Genomic DNA, 20,747 nt, shown 5'->3' with positions numbered 1-20,747 from the left:
ACGGCGTCGCGGCCAAGGCGGTCCCCCGCCCTGATGGCGCGTAAATGCTGAGGTGTAGAGAGCGTGGGTTTCACAGAACCCGAGTAGCTAGTCCAGCTGTGTCTCTGCGGCCTGGTCCGGCAGCGTCGTCTTCCCGGCTTCCGAAGCCCCGCTGTCCCAGCGCACCCGCTCCCAGTGATGGGGATGGTGATGGGGACGATGGGGAGATGTCCGCCTACCCCGAATTCTTCTGGGGTCCCGAGGAGATTGAGCCATTTTCAACAGCAGTTTTCGTATTTCTGCTCAAACCCCGCGGGCTTTCAACTGAGGTCTCCACGAAAGCTAAAAGTACAGCCTAAGGAAGGGGGAGACTGGAAGTTAAGATTTGGGATAGTGGAGCTCAGAATTTCTGGCAGACGCGTCTGTGTTGCAACCCCTGGATGCACGTCCTTCGACCAACACTGCCATCTGCTGGTCACTTGCAAGAACTACCGCGACCCGCTGTGAGAATGGGCTTTGCGGAGACTCCAAGCTAGCACTGGCATTAGGAGGTGCTTTTTTTTGCCTTTTTTTTTTTTTCCTCTGTAGGACCGTAATAGGTGACTGATTTTCTTTTCCTGTGAGGCTACAAGAATTGCTGGAAGACAGCATTTTTATTTCGTGGAAATTTGTGTTGTGTTTCGCCTTGGTTATTAATGCTTTGCATTTACATAGTGAACATATTATGAGAGCAGGCCTGTGAGGAAGGTAGTGGGGGGTATTGGTGTTCCCGTTTCTGAGTGAGGAGATCTATGTGGGGGCCTTGGTGACCTCAAGCTGAATGCTCAAACTGCTACTGCTACTCCTAAGGTTGTGCCATTAGGAGTCACACCCGTTTGGTGACATTCGAAATGATATGTCATTTTATTCTCCCGTGGTTAAATATCTGGTGAAAGGAGAGCACACATGTTTATGAGCCCAGATTGTCCCATAAAACGCTCCTGTGTAAAAACACGCCAGCCTCCTCCCGTTACTGGAATGTCTGATGGAGCTCCTGGAGATCAAAACAACAAAACAGGCTCTGGTAGGGTGCAGAGGTCCTGGTAAACACACCCTCTGCTGGAAAACAGGGAGAACTTTCCATCAGTGTAGACCTGCACTTGGGTTGCCTGGACTGAAGTTAGGAGACTGTGTAGAAAAAGGAAGATGTGTAATTTTCATAGTTAGAATTAACTTAGGAGAGCTGAAATTAGCTGAACCTCGGAAATCTGAATCTTGAAGTCACCAGTGGCTTTGGGATTATGAGAGAGTCTCCTGTGATCTTTAATCATGTGAGGGTGGGGTGAAATTAAATATTCAGTGGTTCTGCAATGGGATGCACTGTGCAATTGGTGATTGAGAAGCAAGCTCTTTGGCTTTAGGAGAAGAATGTCTTGCTCTTAGTCCTTCTGGAAATGGAGCCTTGCATTGCCTGCTGTCTGTTTACACTGCCTTTGGTTATACAGTCGTGTTCAATGGCTCTTTACTTCTGTTTGCAGGGCAGGAGATGGCACCCTGTTAAAGAGAAAGGATAGTAGCTGCAAAAGCATTTGTTTCTCTGTTTCTGTGACTGTATATATTGGCTCATCTTTGAATGGTCTTTATAGCTACAGCAGGCTGGAGGTAACAGGGTCATGGGAGTGGACTGCTGGTGTGGGCTGAATCAGAGTTCAGATCCATGTCTCCAGGAGGCAGGAGGTGCAGGGCAGGTCATGTTGCTTCTGGGGCATCCGTCACTTTCTTAGTTAAGGAGAAGTTGAAGGAGCCGATCTAAAATATCTTGGGAGTCTGCAGAAAAAGTCGTGAAAATTAAAGCACTTTCAATTAAAACTCTATAATTTAGTCCTTAAAATAATGCCACAGCGCAAGCAACCAGTCAGGCCTTACTAGTGCTTCCTAAAAGAAGAGACTGAGGCTCAGAGAGTTGGACAGAGTGTCAGATTTGGGATCAGTGGCTAGTCCAATGTGATTTCCATCCTTTCTTCTGAGAGAAAGCATAAGAAGGCCAAGAGGATGGGGGGAAAGCACAAGTCACCTGCCTGAGGGTCAACAGGGCAGGGGTCTCTTTCTCAGTTTGTTTCTCTAAGTTATGGCAAACGCTTTTTGAGCTGTGATTATTGAAGATGGGGGCTGAAGTTCAACATGTAGTTGGCATGAGAGAAGTAATCATGATTGAAGAAAAGATTTGGTTGAAATCTATCGTTCTTCCCTGCAAAGGGGGCTGTTCTCATGGATTCTTAGTAGTGCCATGTTTCTCAGAATTTGTAGCTTCAATTACTTATATTTGCACACCTGACTTTAGATGAGCTCTGGAATAGCAGTTACTAATTAAGGATGAGCATTTAGAATAGAAAAAGTTGCAGGAACAGCCAGATTCACTCCCAGAGAGCCTCACTACAGGTCTGATAGGTGAGGAAAGTCCCCATCTTTCCCATTTTTCTTCATTACCTCCCTGTGGGGCAAGCACTGCCATTATTCGTGAGTCACCTGTCTGAGTTATAGATAAGTAGTGACATGCAACTTCACAAACACACTGAGCACAGTGGCTCACGCCTGTAATCCCCGCACTTTGGGAAGCTGAGGCAGGTGAATTGTTAATGCTTTGCATTTACATAGTGAACATATTATCAGAGCAGGCCTGTGATGAAGGTAGTGGGGGGTATTGGTGTTCTCGTTTCTGAAGTGAGGACACCTATGTTGGGGTCTTGGTGACCTCAAGCCGAATGCTTAAACTGCTACTGCTACTCCTAAGGTTGTGCCATTAGGATTCACACCTGTTTGGTGACATTCAAAAGAATATGTCATTTTATTCTCTCGTGGTTAAATATCTGGTGAAAGGAGAGCAACATATACAGTCACAGAAACAGAGAAACAAATGCTTTTACAGCTACTATCCTTTCTCTTTAACAGGGTGCCATCAAGACCATCCTGGCCAACATGGTGAAACCCTGTCTGTACTAAAAATTCAATAAATTAGCTGGCCATGGTGGTGGGCACCTGTAGTACCAGCTACTCGGGAGGCGGAGACAGGAGAATCGCTTGAACTTGGGAAGCAGAGGTTGCAATGAGCTGAGATCACGCCACTGCACTCCAGCCCAGGTGACAGTGCGAGACTCTATCTAAAACAAAAAGAAAAAAAAGAAAAAAAGAAACTTCGCAAACAGGCCTAGATTTCTACCCAGGGAGCCACTGTTATTGGAGACGGGAGTTTGGAATCTTAAGCAACAAACATGTTTATTCTCTTGCCTCCTGATGGCTTGCTCAGAGGGCCTGTTTCCATTGCCTACTTTTTTTGAGACGGAATCTTGCTCTGTCACCTAGGCTGGAGTGCAGTGGCAAGATCTTGGCTCACTGCAACCTCCGCCTACTGGGTTGAAGCCATTCTCCTGCCTCAGCCTCCTGAGTAGCTGGCATTATAGATACCTGCCTCCATGCCTGGCTCATTTTTTGTATTTTTAGTAGAGATGGGATTTCACCTTGTTGGCCAGGATGGTCTCAAACTCCTGGTCTCAAGGGATCTGCCCACCTCAGCCTTCCAAAGTGTTGGGATTACGGGCGTGAGCCAATACGCCCGGCCTCATTGGCCACTTTATATGTCAGTAAATAATCTTTCCTGGCAGAGGGTCCACTGTATCTGGAGGCACTGAAGGAAATCTGGGAGTGTCTGGCCAGGGCAAAGCACTGCTTAGAGCTTGCACAGGAAAAGCAGCGAGCCCTTCTTTTAAGCTCAAGAGTGCTTTAAAGATGCATCTTTGGCAAGTCTTGCCAAAGAAATATGGGATCTAAATGTGATAAAACCAAAGACATCAAGCTGGCTCTGGAGGCCTTCTTTGAAGTTTGCTGAGTGGATTGTCAGTGGGAGGCTGATATTTACATGTACAAACACACAAGCGTGCGTTACTGCTAATTGTGGTAAATCAGGCTGGTCAGCCTGGCTCTGGGGCCCACTGTGCCTGCCACTGCAGCAGTATGGAAGCCCTGCATCCCAGGCACATGTCAGCATCCTCAGAGGCCATCAGCCAGCCAGCATTGTGTGAATTGCATTTGGGTTCACAGCACTGTAATTGTGTTTCTCCTGCTGTGGTGAGCAAAGGAGGAAAATGGAAGGAGGAGGTGTAATTTGCCCTAGGAAATAGTCAGGCAGACGGCACACAGGGGTGGGATATGGCTAAAACACTGACCTTCCCTTGAGAGAGACCATATGGTGAAGTGGAGAGGGCATAGCCTTTGTATCACACAGACCTTGTGTTCAAATCCTGGCTCTGTCATTGGCTGTGTGACTTTGGGTCATTTGCAAAACTTCTCTGAGCCTCAACTGCCACTTCTTAAAATCAACTCTAAGTAATCTCTAAGGATTATTCTTCACAAACACAGCATGTACATGCAAACTTTGGCTTAGTAAATAATGGTTTCTCATTCTCTTATTTTGTTTTCTACGTACCCCACTCCCCTTCCTGTTAGGAGCCTTCCACCTTTTACTCTGTTTTCTTCCTCTCTCATTTTCCTGGTGGCATTCAATAAAGCAGAAATCTGATTTCTGCAAAGCAGGCCACCTTACAGGAGAAATGCATGATTAGGTACCACCAAAAACTTTGTTTAGGCTATTATCTTCTGGATCCTCTCCAACCAAACTAAACCCAACTAGGGATAAACACAGCAATACAGGAATACATTGAATTTCTCTCTTACTCTCTCTTTTTTTAAACCAGTTTACTCAAGAATCACATGCACACATATTTTAGCTTCCAAAGTCAATGATGGAACACATTGAGTCCCATTAGGCTCACTCCATTGTATGAGTTAGCATCAGAGGAGTTCTTACCAGAGTGTCTTCATCTTGAATAGGGCCTAAGTAAGAAGAGGATGGACCTGCTGGGCTGCATTCCCAGGAGGTTAGGCATTTGTAGTCACAGGAGAGATAGGAGTTGGAATAGGAGTTGATATATAAAGGTCATAAAGACCCCAGTGGTAAAACAGGTTGCAGGCCAGGTCTGATGGCTCATTTCTGTAATCCCAGTACTTTGGGAGGCCAAGGCAGGAAGATTGCTTGAGCCCAGGATTTCAAGACGAACCTGGACAACATAGTGAGACCTTGTCTCTATAAACAATAATTTTAAAAACATGAGCTGGGCATGATGGTGCAGGCCTATAGTCCCAGCTACTGGTCTGAGGGGTGGTTGGGGGTGCAGACTGAGGTGGGAGGATGGAGGCTGCAGAGAGCTGAGATCAGGCCACTGCACTCCAGCCTGGGTGACAGAATGATACCCTCTCTCAAAAATAAATAAATAAATAAGCCAGCAAAACCAGGATGCGGTGAAGAAGCTGGCCAAAACCCGCCAAAACGAAGATGGTGATGAAAGTGACCTCTGGTCATCACTACTGCTTATTATACACTAATTATAATGCAGTGCCATGTTAAAAGACACTCCCACCGGTGCCATGGCAGTTTACAAATGCCATAGCAATGACCAAAGATACTCTGTATGGTCTAAAAAGGGGAGGAACCCTCAGTCCTGGGAATTACCTGCCCCTTTCAGGGAAAACTCGTGAATCTTCTACTGCTTGTTGAGCATACAATCAAGAAATAACTATAGGTATACTCACTCAAGCAGCCATGCAGTTGTTGTGCCCATTGAGTAGCCACTTTTTTATTCCTTTACTTTCTTAATATATTTGCTGTTATTTTACTCTTTGACTTGCTCTTGAATTCCTTCCTGCATGAAGCCAAGAACCTTTGTGACCTCCCAGGTCGAACCCCAATGTTGAGGTTCACCCTATGATATCTTTTCTGGTGACCAATGACGGGACAATGGTGACCTCCCATTGACTTTAAATTAAGACTGATTGGCACTGTGTGGGCTTCACTAGTGGGTGAGTCTCTCCTTGCCCAGATTCAGCTTGCTAACATTTTTTTCCCTTCAAATTGGCTCCTTTGTCCTTTCTAATGTTCTTTATTTTGGACGGATGGGAAAGTGGCTGTGAGGCCTCTGGCTTAGCAGCCTGATAGCGGCCTCCTGTTGTCTGGCTGCCCCAGATGGGAGCATGCCTGGCTGGTCATATCTTTTGCAACCCACCTTGTCATCCCTTTTCTGAGACCTTTTCTCTTTAGTTTCTTTTAAAAATTTTTTTAAATTAATTAATTAATTAATTAATTTTTAGAGATAGTATCTTGCTCTGTTGCCCAGGCTGGAGTGCAGTGGCATAATCATTGCTCACTGCAGCCTGGACCTCACAGGCTCAAGTGATCCTTCCACCTCAGCTCCTGAGTAGCTGGGACTATAAGGCATGCACCACCACACCTGGCTAAATTTTGTGGGTTTTGTTTGTAGAGACAGGGTTTTGCTAGGCTGCCCAGACTGGTCTTGAACTCCTGGGCTCAAGCAATCTGCCTGCCTCAGCTTCTCAAAGTACTGGGATTATAGGCATGAGCCACTATACCTGGCCTGTCTTTAGTTTCTAATGACTGGCTGTTTGACTTCTCTGCTCTTCAGGCTGATATACTTATTTCATGTTTGTTGTCTTTGCCTTGGCTATTTGGCAATTGTTTAAGGCAGGACATTTGGTTGTGAGAGTTCTCCTGTTGTGTTGACCCTGGGACACCAGAGTCATCGTTCTGTAGCTCCAATTATATTAGGTCTCATACTTTCGGGGTTCACTATTGGCCATCCCCTAGATACTCTGGGGTTTTTGGCATTTCGTGTGGGGACCCTTGTTAGCTGATACTCCAGGCTTTGTGGCGTTTGGATGCTCCAGGGTGTTTGGCATTGGCATTCCCCTCTAGCATTATGGGTTAGAGTCCCACCCAAGAGGAATCTTGGTCTTGCCTTTTCTTGTTTTCTACTCTAAAATTATCATTTTCTGTAAAAGCATTTTCTTATTGTCACTTCATTTAATTTTTTGCTCCAGGAGGTGGGAATTTGCAGGGGAAAATAATTGGACTCTCCCTATACTTAGAAAAACTTTGTGTCTAGTAGAGATCCTTGTTAGACAAAGGGACAGTGGCGAGTCCCAAAGGACTCGTCACTAGGGTGCCTTTTAGGCAATTGGAGCAAATTCAAATTAGCAAAGTTTAGCCATTTGGATAAGTCCCAGTTTTGTCAGGGAAATAATTTGGGTCCAGCTATCTTTTATAAAATAGTGCATTTGCGTTTCTACATTATGGCTAGAGCTCAAAGATAAAAGCTATTGGATCTATGTTTATGTGTGTGTATAAATGTCTAGATGTGTTTATGTGTATGTACATTTATTGTGTTATATATTGTGTCTACAGGGTACCAAATTGGCTTATAAATAAAAGAGTGCTCATAAAAAAAGTAAATAAGTCCAAGCATTTCTCAAGCTCATGTAACTTAAGTTTGCTAAAATTTAGAGTTACTAAAAATTCATATATAACTCTGTATAAATGTGCCAAAGAAGATATGCTCTTAGTGAAAATAAATTCTTTTTGGCCAATTCAGATGTCATTTATATGTGGGGTTTAAAATACGAGTTTAGAAAGAAAATAAAAACAAGTAGAAAGAAATAAAAAACAATAAGTAGTGGAGAGAGATGTGAGGAAAGTTATGAATATGAAGATGTATTTTGGTCAGGAAGGTTATAAATAAATTTTATGAGAAAGGATCTTATATGATAAGTTCTTGTCCTAAGGTAGAATGACTGATTGTTTAGAGAAGAAGGAAATATAGGACAAGTCAGAAAGTCCAAGCATGTTGTAGATGACCTGTATAAGTCATGGTAAAATTTATAAAAGAGAATTAAAATTTAGACGTAATTAGCCATAACTGAAAGGTAATTAATTAATTTATTTATTTATTTTGAGAAGAAGTTTTGCTCTTGTTGCCCATGCTGGATGCAATGGCATGATCTTGGTTCACTGCAACCTCCGCCTTCTGGATTCAAGCGATTCTCCTGTCTCAGCCTCCTGAGTAGCCAGGATTACAGGCATGCACCACCACGCTTGGCTAATTTTGTATTTTCAGTAGAGATGGGGTTTCATTATGTTGGTCAGGCTGGTCTTGAACTCCTGACCTCAAGTGATCCACCCATCTCAGCCTCCCAAAGTGCTGGGATTACAGGCGTGAGCCAACTCATATGCCCAGCCAGGAAATTTATTTATAATAGTCTATCTAAATTTTGGTGCCCTATGTTAAAACAAGTTTGTCTTAAAGTATTGGTTGGCTTTCAGTAAGATTGCAAGAAATACTGACTTTTAATTCTAGAATCTGTTTCCTTTGAAGGCCTCTCAGATTTATATCTGTTCCTTTTCGCTTGAAAAAGTGTATCCTTTGTAAGCTCAAAACTGACTTCCCTAGACTCCTTTTAGGAAAAGCAATACAGTGCTTGTTTCAGGCTGTGGCTCAATAGCTAAGCCTTTGTTCTTTCATGGTGGTGGCCTGGGTTCAGTTCCTGGTTTAGGGAATGAGAGATTTCCAGTTTGCTACTTCTGGGACTTTTGTCATTTATTCTTTTTGTCTGCATTGACAGTTTCTGATTTTTTCACTTGAATTTTTTTTTCTGTGAGCTACCTTAGGGGTAATGCTGGGTCTTGTAAAAATTGCTTGTCATCTTTTTGGAGACACCTCTTGTGTCCATGGTTAAGTTATAACCTTGGTTAAGGCCTGTTGGTTTCACTGGGGAAAATACCTTTAAAAAAAGGCTTAAAAGCCAGAGATGTTGGCTATTTGTCCTGGCTAGAGTCTAGTATTAAGGGATTTAAAAGGATTTTTTAAAAGGACCTCTATAATTAAAAGTCAGCTTAATTAAAAATGGATATTCCATATTCATATATATATACACACACACATATATGTGTGTGTATGTATATATTTAAAAGAGCTTTATGATTTTTTTTCTTCTTGGATCTTATTTTTAAAGAGAAAGTTTTTTGTGTGTTTGTTGTTTGTTTTTCTTCTCAGTGGTCTGAATTATTTCTCCATTCTGTCTTTTTGCCCCCTTTAATGCCCATATTAGAGGACCTAAGATAATTTCTGACAGCCTGGGACTCCTTGGGAGGAAACAGAAGGTGTCACAGACCTCGTTTTGGGAGAAACCTCTGTTTTCTTCATGGAACCCCCAGAACTGTAAGCAGACAGGACCCCTCAGAATCCAAGGCTCTGCTCTGTTTTACCTCACATTACCTGACCTTTGTGACTTTTGGGGGCATCAGAAATTACTTTGCATTGTGAGAGAACCTTTAGCATTGGTTTGTATTACCTAGGTAGGATGTATACTTTTAGTGATGGCAGTTGCTTACATGAGTGGTTATTACTACAGGCCAATACTTACTTCTTTTCACATTTAAATAAAAAAAAGCATGCTCTTGGGCATCCACCTGTGAATGGAGGATGGGCTGATTTGCTTTAGGTTGGCCACCAGCCTTTGGGGAACATCCTTGCAGTGAAATGCTTGGTGAAAGCATTGCACTGTCTGGTCGCATAGTGTTCCATTTTGGGGGATCCAGTATTTGGTATAAATATGGGATTCTTGATTTTTGGAGATCTGTTTGGCCTTCCAGCTGTGCCTCCTTATTTGGACCTAGAAGCTGCATGCTTGAAAGAAAAACTTAAAACTGACAAATGAAAAAAAAATCCTACAGCTACTGGATATTTATATGTGTTCTGTGTATTTAAATGTGTTCTGTGTGTGATATTTATATAAAAGAGCTCTAATTCATTGGTTTAAAGAAAAATAAGTGCTTAAATCAAATATATTGTCAGAAAAATGGAAACTTTAATGCCTTTGAGTTGAAGTGACTTTAGTAATCTTTGGGAAATAAAGATAGTGTTAAAGATCATTGATAAAATAAAAATGTCTTCAAAATTTGGACATGTGGTCTAAATTAGGCAGGTTTGATACTGTTTTCTACTAAACAACATAAACTGCTTCTTTGAGTTTTGATAATTGTTCAATTTACCTGCTTTGGAACATTAGATGCTAGGTAAGGCCTGGGGACATGTGGAGTTAACCATGTTAGGTTTTTAATCAAAACTAAAAGTTACTAAGAGTTAACACTGTAACATATGTACCTGAGATTACTGGAGAAACAGTTTTACATACAAGATATGTAAGGAAAGCAAAATGTGTTTTTGGTAAAAGATTATAGGAAGGCATGGGAGTACAGTTTTGTTTTTGTTTGTTTTTGTTTTTTGTTTTTTGGTTTTTTTTGGTTTTTTTTTTTTTTTTTGCTTACTTTAGTGGATTAAAGGATTGTTTTAAGCTGAATAGGAAAAAGCTGAAGTATGAGCAAGTTGTGAAAGGTATATGAAAGATTAACATTGCAAAAGAAATTCTGTGTGTAAACATTGGCTAAAGTTGAAGGGATATTATTATTATTATTTTTGTAAGTTAAACATTAGGATTAAAAAGCACAGCAGAGTTTTCTAGAGCACTGATCTGCTCTGTAACAGAAAATTGTAAAGGGTTATAAAAGGTTTATGAGAATCTTACCTTATGGTCAAACTGATTAAGATTGGAAAGATTTATCTATAAAGTTTTATTAAGAATTGGGTTTAATATTAATAGTACACTAATGCAAAGGTGAAATTTGGCTTACTCTCTTGAATAAGATTTTCATGTAGTATTACACGATAATGAAAGATTTTTGTTTGCTTTTTAAATAAACTATAGGAAAAATAAGGGCGAAAAAAGTGACAGATTATTTGGAAACCCAAGTCTGCCCTATATCAATTAGTAAACGTTTTTACCCTTTTGAAATCTTTGAGTTATCATTTTGGTTAAATAAATGCTTTATGGTGACCTGGGATTCTATTTTGTAATATCAACTGTTCAAACCTTTTATATTTGATGAACGTTCCAAAATGAAATTCTAAAGTAAGTCTTTTTCTGATCTGATTAGTCCTTCTAGATATTAGGTCCCCTAAAATCCAAAAGTGACATATTTGGCTTATTTGGCATATTAAAATCATACAGGAAGCACTGTCAAATATGAAATACTATTTAGCTTTCTTTGGGCTATACTTATATAAATGTGTTATTGGTATGTGTTCCAAAATTATGCAAAACTCCTATAATTCTGATATGACTTAGTGTACATTATCAGTCATAATTATAGTTCTTATGTTACATTATTGTGTGCTACAGAGGTAACCAAATTTCTTTGTCAATTGCATATTTAATTGGCTGTCCTAAGACTTTTGTCACCCACAGACAATTGTTGTCTTGTTTTTAATCCTTTTCAAAAGGTAGTTTATAATCAGCTATAGGACTCTGATGGGTACTCTAAAATGCAAGCCTCTGATAACTTTGAAAATTGTGCCATTGGCTGGGCATGGTGGCTCACACCTGTAATCCCAGCAATTTGGGAGACTCAGACAGGCAGATCACTTGATGTCAGGAGTTCGAGACCAGCCTGGCCAGCATGGTGAAATGCCGTCTCTATTAAAAATACAAAAATCAGCCAGGCATGGTGGCATGCACGTGCAATCCCAGTTACTTGGGAGGCTGAGGCAGGAGAATCGCTTGAACCTGGGAGGCAGAGGTTGCAGTGAGCCGAGATTGCACCATTGTACTCTAGCCTGAGCGATAAGAGAGAAACTCCATCTCAGAAAAAAAAAAAAAAAAAAGGAAAAAAAGAAAAAGAAAATTGTGCCATTGAAATAGAAAAGAAAACACAAAAAAACTTCCAGGATTCTCATAGAAACTTAACATATTCATAAGGAATGTGGCCCAATATCAGGCAAAACAAGAGTTAATAGCATGGACTAAACTAATAAAAGACCAAAACAATCTTTTTATGACTTTTTGCTTAAGACATTGCTGATCCTTTCTGTTTTGGTTTTCAGAGTCAAGAAAACTTTTCCTTTGGAAAGTATTAACTGCTTTTAACAATTGAATAAAGTATACTACTGTAGACAAAATTTGGAGCATGTCTTTCTTTTTACCTGATTTCTCCAGAATTTGAAAACTATTTGGGAGTATTCTTAACTAATGGCAATACAGTTATTTGCATAAGTGCAGTAAGAATCTTTTCTTTTGTAACAGAACACTATTAAAGAAACTGCTTATTTTGTGAAGGCTTTGACTAGAATGGTGTGCTTTCAGATACAAACAGACTGCTTTAAGGGATCAAAGTTGACTTACAGAGCCAATAAAAGGTACTTGGGAAAACTGACCTCATTCCTTGTCTATGCAGTCTCTGTATGGGGTTCCTGACCTGTGGTAAGTGAAAATGTCACTTTCTGACAGGCCCAGGAGCCCCAAGTTATCTTGGGACATCAAGAAGAAAGGAATGCACCCAACTTATACAGACATTTTCAGGCACAGATAAATCTGTGGCTGACCCAAGGCTTTAAGAAGCCTAATTTGAGATTCTTTATAAATTAAAGTTCCATCAAAACTAATTTTAAAAAGAGCCTATGTGGCAAATAATTATTTTTGCTGCACTTTATATAAATAATCAGGCCAAATATAATAAGATTAAAACTTTATGGCAAACGAATTGGTCCCACTGTGATTTGTCTTTGGTAAAAATGGAAGCTAGAAAGAGAAGTTGTTTCAAAAACTGTGATACACCAGTTATTAGATTCTAGTCTCATCTGTTGTTTTTGAGTTTCTTCTGCAATTTAGACAGACCGTGCTTATTCCTGAGAATCAACCAGTGATCTATGGCTGTCGCTCAGAAGAAATAAGAGGGATGGCTAATGTAAAGATCTGGATCAGTATTCTAATTCTGGGCATGTATTGGAATTGGCTAGTGACCACATGTCAGCTTGGTTTTAACAATTACTCAGTTCATGGAAAGCCTTCTTATTTAGTTTACTTGGGATAATTGTGCTAATTTTGCTTTACTGTTGTGGAATATATTGCTGTTGTCCTCTTTGTGTGGGAATGCATGATAAACTTACTTAACATTTTCTTAAATTGAACACTTATTAATCTTCCAGATTTCACTTTTGTCAGAACTCAGAGTTATGATTTGCCCTCACTGTACTGACAACAGGCTCTGGTAGGGTGCAGAGGTCCTGGTAAACACACCCTCTGCTGGAAAACAGGGAGAAGTTTCCATCAGTGTAAACCTGCACTTGGGTTGCCTGGGCTGAAGTTAGGAGATTGAGTAGAACATTTGCTGCAGAGAAAAAAGAAGATGTGTAATTTTCACAGTTAGAATTAACTTAGGAGAGCTGAAATTAACTGAGTCTTGGAAGTCTGAATCTTGAAGTCACCAGTGACTTTTGGGACTGTGAGAGAGTCTCCTGTGATCTTTAATCATGTGAGGGTGGGGTGAAATTAAATATTCAGTGGTTCTGCAATGGGATGCACTGTGCAATTGGTGATTGAGAAGCAAGCTCTTTGGCTTTAGGAGAAGAATGTCTTGCTCTTAGTCCTTCTGGAAATGGAGCCTTGCATTGCCTGCTGTCTGTTTACACTGCCTTTGGTTATACAGTCGTGTTCAATGGCTCTTTACTTCTGTTTGCAGGGCAGGAGATGGCACCCTGTTAAAGAGAAAGGATAGTAGCTGCAAAAGCATTTGTTTCTCTGTTTCTGTGACTGTATATATTGGTTCATCTTTGAATGGTCTTTATAGCTACAGCAGGCTGGAGGTAACAGGGTCATGGGAGTGGACTGCTGGTGTGGGCTGAATCAGAGTTCAGATCCATGTCTCCAGGAGGCAGGAGGTGCAGGGCAGGTCATGTTGCTTCTGGGGCATCCGTCACTTTCTTAGTTAAGGAGAAGTTGAAGGAGCCGATCTAAAATATCTTGGGAGTCTGCAGAAAAAGTAGTGAAAACCAAAGCACTTTACATTAAACTCCATACTTTAGTCCTTACAGTAAAGCCACAGCGCAAGCAACCAGTCAGGCCTTACTAGTTGTGCTTCCTAGAAGAAGAGACTGAGGCTCAGAGAGTTGGACAGAGTGTCAGATTTGGGATCAGTGGCTAGTCCAAAGTCATTTCCATCTTTCTTCTGAGAGAAAGCATAAGAAGGCCAAGAGGATGGGGGAAAGCACAAGTCACCTGCCTGAGGGTCAACAGGGCAGGGGTCTCTTTCTCAGTTTGTTTCTCTAAGTTATGGCAAACGCTTTTTGAGCTGTGATTATTGAGAATGGGGGCTGAAGTTCAACACATTGTTGTCATGAGAGAAGTAATTATGATTGAAGAAAAGATTTAGATGAAATCCATTGTTCTTTCCTGTAAGGGGGTTGTTATCCCTGATTTTTTTTTTTTTTTTTCTCTTTTTTAGATGGAGTCTTGCTCTGTCACCCAGGCTGAAGTGCAGTGGTGTGATCTTGGCTCACTGCAACCTCTGCCTCCTGGGTTCAAGTGACTCTCATGCCGCAGCCTTTCCAGTAGCTGGGACTACAGGAGTGTGCCACCATGCCTGGCTAATGTTTGTATTTTTAGTAGAGACGGGGTTTCACCATGTTGGCCAGGCTGGTCTTGAACTCCTGATCTCAAGTGATTCACCCACCTTGGCCTCCCAAAGTGCTGGAATTACAGGAGTGAGCCATTGCACCTGGCCTATTCTCACTGATTGTTATAGTGCCATGTTTCTCAGAATTTGTAGCTTCAATTACTTATATTTGTGCACCTGACTTTTAGGTGAGCTCCGGAATAGCAGTTACTAATTAAGAATGAGCATTTAGAGTAGAAAATGTGGCAGGAATAGCAAGACTCACTCCCAGAGAGCCTCACTACAGGTCTAATAGGTGAGGAAAGTCCCCATCTTTCCCATTTTTCTTCATTACCTCCCTGTGGGGCAAGCACTGCCATTATTCGTGAGTCAACTGTCTGAGTTATAGATAAGTAATGACATGAAATTTCACAAACAGGTCTAGATTTCTACCCAGGGAACCACCGTTATCAGAGAAGGGAGTGTGGAATCTTAAGCAACAAACACATGTTGATTCTCAGTATATGCTTCCCGATGGCTTGCTCAGAGGGCCTGTTTTCATTGCCCACTTTATATGTCAGTAAATAATCTTCCCTGGCAGTGGGTCCACCGTGTCTGGATGCACACAAGGAAATCTGGTGGGGTCTGGCCAGGGAAAAACACTCCTCAGAGGTTTTGCAGGAAAAGCAGTGAGCCCTTCTTTTAAGCTTGAGAATGCTTTAAAGATGCATCATTGGCAAGACTTGTCAAAAAAATACGGGATCTAAATGTGATAAAACCCACAACATCAAGCTGGCTCTGGAGGTCTCCTTTGAAGTTTGCTGAGTGGATTGTCAGTGGGAGGCTGATATTTACATGTACAAGCACACAAGCGTTACTGCTAATTGTGGTAAATCAGGCTGGCCAGCCTGGCTCTGGAGCTGCCACTGCAGCAGTGTGGAAGCCCTGCATTCCAGGCACATGCCAGGCTCCTCAGAAGTGATCAGCCAGCCAGCATTGTGTGAATTGCATTTGGGTTCACAGTACTATAATTGTGCTTCTCCTGCTATGAGGTGCAGAGAAGGAAAATGGGAGGGAGGGATGTCTAATTTGCCCTAGGAAGTTGTGAGGGAGGGACACGCACGGGGGCGGGACATGGCTAAAACACCAACCTTCCCTTGAGAGAGACCATATGGTGAAGTGGAGAGGACACAGCTTTTGCATCACACAGGCCTTGTATTAGAATTTTGGCTCTAACACCAGCTGTGTGACCTTGGGCCATTTGCAAAACCTCTCTGAGCCTCAACTGCCACTTCTTAAAATCAACTCTAAGTAACCACGGGGTTATTCTTCACAAACGCAGCATGCACATGCAAACTTTGGCTTATTAAATAATGGTTTCTTTTTGTTCTGTCTACTCCACGCCCCTTCCCATTAGAAGCTTGCTGCCTTTCACTCTGTGTTTTCTTCCTCTCGTATTTTCCTGGTGGCATTCAATAAAGCGGAATTCTGATTCCTGCAATGTAGGCCACCTTAGAGCAAAATACACGATCAGGCACCACCAAATTAGGCTCTTATGTGCTGGATCCTGTCTAACCAAACCAAACCCAACTCAGGCTAAATACAGGAATACATGAAAACATTGAATTTCTCCCTTTTACTTTTTTTTTTTTTTTTTGAGACAGAGTCTCGCTGTGTCACCCAGACTGGAGTGCAGTGGCGCCATCTTGGCTCACTGCAAGCTCTGCCTCCCAGGTTCATGCCATTCTCCTGCCTCAGCCTCCTGTCACCATGCCCAGCTAATTTTTTGTATTTTTAGTAGAGACAGGGTTTCACCGTGTTAGCCAGGATGGTCTCAAGCTCTTGACCTCGTGATCTGCCCACCTCGGCCTCCTAAAGTGCTGGGATTATAGGCGTGAGCCACTGCTCCTGGCCCTCCTTTTTTTTTAAAAAAAAAAAAAACAACAACAACAATAGGAGGTTGAGGCAAGAGGATGGCATGAACCCGGGAGGCGGAGCTTGCAGTGAGTCGAGATCCTGTCACTGCACTCCAACCTGGGCGACAGAGCGAGACTTCATCTCAAAAACAAAACAAAAAACAAAACAAAACAAAACAAAACAACAACAACAACAAAAAACAGTTTATTCAGTAATTATGTATACGTATTTTAGCTTCCAAAGTTAGTGATGGAACAAACTGAGTCCCATTAGGCCCACTCCATTGCATGAGTTAGCATCAGAGGAGGTCAAACCAGAGTGACTTCTTCTTGAATATGGGCTAGGTGAGAAGAGGATGAGGCCTTCTGGGCTGCATTCCCAGGAGGTTAGGCATTGGTAGTCACAAGATGAGATAGGAGTTGGGTAGGAATGGTTTCACAAGATACAGGTCATAAAGACCAGGATGCAGCCTGGGTGTGGTGCCTTATGTCTATAATGCCAGTACTTTGGGAGGCCAAAGCAGGAGGATTGCTTAATCCTAGGAGTTCAAGAGCAGCCTGGGCAACATAGTGAGACCTTATCTCTACAAATAATTTTTATTTTATTTTATTTTGTTTTTTGAAATGGAGTCTTGCTCTGTCACCCAGGCTGGAGTGCAGTGGCACGATGTTGGCTCACTGCAACCTCCACCTCGTGGGTTCAAGCAATTCTCCTGTCTCAGCCTCCTGAGTAGCTGGGATTACAGGCGCACACCACCACACCCGGCTCATTTTTTTGTATTTTTAGTAGAGATGGGGTTTCACCATGTTGGCCAGGCTGGTCTTGAACTCACTTCAGGTGATCTGCCTGCCTCGGCCTCCCAAAGTGCTGGGATTACAGGCATGAGCCACCATGCCCAGCCTCTACAAATAATTTTTTTTTTTTTTTGAGATGGAGTCTCAGTCTGTCACCTGGACTGGAGTGCAATGACGCAATCTCGGCTCACTGCAGCCTCCGCCTCCCTGGTTCAAGCACTTTTCCTTACAAGTAATTTTTAAAAAATGAGCTGGGTGTGGTGGTTTCACAAGATACAGGTCATAAAGACCCCAGGATGTGGGCCAGGTGTGGTGGCTTATGCCTGTAATCCCAGTACTTTGGGAGGCCAAGGCAGGAGGATTGCTTAAGCCTAGGAGTTCAAGACCAGCCTGGACAACATAGTGAGACCTCATCTCTACAAATAATTTTTTAAAAATGAGCTGGGTGTGGTGGTGTAGGCCTGTAGTCCCAGCTCTTGGGCTGGGCGTGGGGGTCAACTCAGGTGGGAGGATTGCTTGAGCCCAAGAGTTCAAGGATACAATGAGCTATGATTGTGCCAGTACACTCCAGCCTGGACAACAGTGCAAGACCCTGTTTCATAAATAAATTAGAAAACCCCCAAAACCCAGGATGCAATGAAGAAGGAAGCCCAAACCCACCAAAACCAAGATGGTGATGAAGGTGACCTCTGGTCATCCTCACTACCCATTATATGCTAATTATAATGCATTAGCATGCTAAAAGATATCACCAGCACCATGACAGTTTGCAAATGTCATATCAATGACAGGAAGTTACCATATATGGTGGAAAAAGGAAGGAACCTTCAGTTCTGGGAATTTCCTCTCTGTTTCTGGGAAAACTCATGAATAATGCACCCTTTGTTTAGCATAAAATCAAGAAATAACCATAAGTATACTCAGTTAAGCAGCTCGTGTGGCTGCTCTGCCTATGGAGTAGCCACCCTTTTTGATTCCTTTACTTTCTTAATAAATTTGCTTGAATTCCTTCCTGGGTAAAGCCAAGAACCCATGTGGCCTCCCACAGTGATCTCCAATTTTGGGATTCACCCTGTGACTTTAGGAGCAACTTAGGGATCCAGTACATCCCAGGCCAAGACTAACGTGGTGATTTTCAGGGGGTTATGTTAAAACTGGGGGCTCTGCCCAGGACCCTTACTGTGGCTTCTTCAGTTAAGAACTGGGTACTTACTGGCCCCAGCCCCTACAAGTTCATTCACAGTTCCTTCTCACTGACTTCACCAGTGACCACTATCAGTGACTTCAAGGGAGAAATGACATGGGAGATAAAATAAAGTGAATGGGGAATTCACGGTGTGCCAGAATAGTCCCTTACAGTGGTTTTACCGCAGGGCAACAGGGGCCCCCTTTTAATTTCTTTCTCTTTTTTAATTTCCTTTTCCCTTCCCTCCTTTCTTCTTGCCCACTTTTTGCCTTATTTGTGTCTTATGGACAGTCAATTTCCATCCTTTCTCTACTTCTTCATTCCCAGATTTGGCTGTAGAAAATTAGAAAGTTCTTGAACTTGGTTTGCACGGGTGCTTTTACCTTAACATGGAAATGAATGATCAGCCTCCTGTTAATTTTATCCTAGAGTCTACTGCATCCCCCCTACCCCCTGCACAGAAATTTAGTCACACTTATCTCTCCTACTTTCTCTCCCTCCTTCACTTTCTGTATTCCTCCTCCTTTCATGCCTGTACCTGGTTTTCCATGCCCTGTTTAGCCTGGCTTGGGATCCAGCAGGTTCTCCGAGGGTTCCTGCGAGAACCCGGGCTGGGTGCCCAGGTCTGAGCCTGGTATGTGCCTCAGTATCACAAAGGCCTCCTGTAAATGACCTCCATTGTTGGAAGTTTCAGAAATTCTAGGTCAAAATGGCACTTAAATATTAAGGTATTTACTCAAACCCAAGCAACTTTTCTAAAAGTTGTAGAGGGTGTTACCTCTTTATTAATCGAAACGTGAAAATCAGCTCTAGTTTGGAAGCTGAGAAAATATATATATATATATGTATTTATTTCTTTGTTGTTCTAATCTTGATATAAAGGTTTAAAGGACCATTGAAAGCTGCATGCAATCACAGAAGGTTTTGGCTTCAGGCAGCTCCCGCCATGATCTTGGGGCTCCATTGATTCTTTCATCTTTCAGGCGTCTTACTGTTTGAACCTTGAATTTTAACCTGGGACATGTTTGATTAAAATGATGCTGTTAATATTTTCTATTGTTCAAAACACAAAGAGAACTAGGCTCCAGGATTATTTCTATTTGCTAACGCTGTTTCTGTTGACTTTTGACTTTTCTAGTTTCCCAGAACTATGGGGACTTCCCATCCAGCGTTCCTGGTCTTAGGCTGTCTTCTCACAGGTATGGAGCCCAGTCCTCTCTGAGTTCCTTGTTTGGGTGTCTTGTTTTCTAAGCTTTGTGCTCCATGGGTTTATTACCAGTACTCTGCATACACAGTCCAAAAGAATGAAATGAAATAGAAAACTATAGGACGTTATCCAGAATGACCACAAACCTTCAGTTCCCTTTGCTGTATTGCACTTTACTCCATTTCAAAAGGAATGCTCTCCAGTGGCAGTTTTAGTAACATATATAATGTTGGCATTGAAATGTTGTTAGTAATAATGTCTAAATTTACTTACTACTCTCTTTCTTTTCCTAGGACAAGGCTTCCATTAGAGCTAGATTAGATAAATTCAGGAATGGTCAACTGTGGGAGGTGGCACATCTGTTGTCTTAGCTCCTTGAGCAGCCAAGGTGGGAGGATCCCTTAAGGCAAGGAGTTCAAGGTTGCAGTGCACTGTGATTATGCTTGTGACTAGCCACCACACTCCAGCCTGGGCACCATAGCAAGACCTCATTAAAAAAAAATGTTCAAAGAAAATAAATAATAGAAAATTCTTGCCCAAGAAATTATACCTTAAATCATAACTCTCCTGATGAAAGATGCTTACATTGCTTCCAAATCTCAGAGCCACCTTTATCTTCTCTAGGAATCAAATTGATAGATACATGTTTGGTTCTTGGAAAATCTTAAAAACTTTCCCACCAAAAGGATGCCATTGGGGTAATTTGTTGATGTATTGGACTTTCTTAGTTTTCCTCCAGATATTTATGCACTGCAGATGTTTGCCATGGAACCAGTGCTCTTCTATCCTGAGGAGTTAGCTCAGTCCGTTAGTGTCTTTGTCTTACTCATTTGGATATGGTAGAATTGAGCAAGACCAGAGATTTAACAGTTGTAAGCTCCACTAAGTATACCCCATCTACAGAGTAATAGGTGATCCAGATGTACTTACAAATCCTACCTTAACAAGCTTCAGGAATTATAGTGGTCATATATTGAAGTTGGGTGGGAGTCTCACATCAGGCTCCAAGGGAGATTACAAATCATTAATTAATAATTAAGTCAAAATATCTCTTCTATCAGTCTTGGGTTTCTTGTTTTCTAAGTTCTGTGCTCCATGGGTTTATTATCTGTACTCTGCATACACAGTCCAAAAGAGTGAAAAGAAGTAGAAAACTACAGGACGTTATCCAGAATGACCACAAACCTTTGATTCCATTGCTATATCACATTCACTCTATTTCAAAAGGAGTAAGTTCAGTTTCAGTCTAAATAAGTGAGACTGAAATTTGAGGTTCAACTGAGTTTTCACTCTTGGGTT

At 41.9% G+C, this 20,747-nt stretch overlaps 1 protein-coding gene across 3 annotated transcripts in view; it reads left to right on the top strand.

The window, feature by feature from the left end:
- PDGFRA (platelet derived growth factor receptor alpha) overlaps positions 1-20,747 on the top strand; it is a 62,236-nt gene that overhangs the window by 4,838 nt on the left and 36,651 nt on the right. For 2 of the 3 annotated variants that reach the window (XM_010358986.2, XM_030922357.1), the window contains exon 2: positions 19,380-19,440. The exons of the other annotated variant lie outside the window; for it this stretch is intronic. In XM_010358986.2, coding sequence (XP_010357288.1) covers positions 19,392-19,440 — 49 coding nt within the window. In that variant the 5' untranslated portion in view covers positions 19,380-19,391. The remainder of the gene's footprint in view (positions 1-19,379; positions 19,441-20,747) is intronic. 3 annotated transcript variants of the gene reach the window in all.

This window comes from Rhinopithecus roxellana, chromosome 2, assembly GCF_007565055.1.
Source record: "Rhinopithecus roxellana isolate Shanxi Qingling chromosome 2, ASM756505v1, whole genome shotgun sequence".
Classification (NCBI taxonomy): Eukaryota; Metazoa; Chordata; class Mammalia; order Primates; family Cercopithecidae; genus Rhinopithecus; species Rhinopithecus roxellana.
Note: the sequence above shows the minus strand (reverse complement) of the source record. Positions and strands in the feature narration are given on the sequence as shown.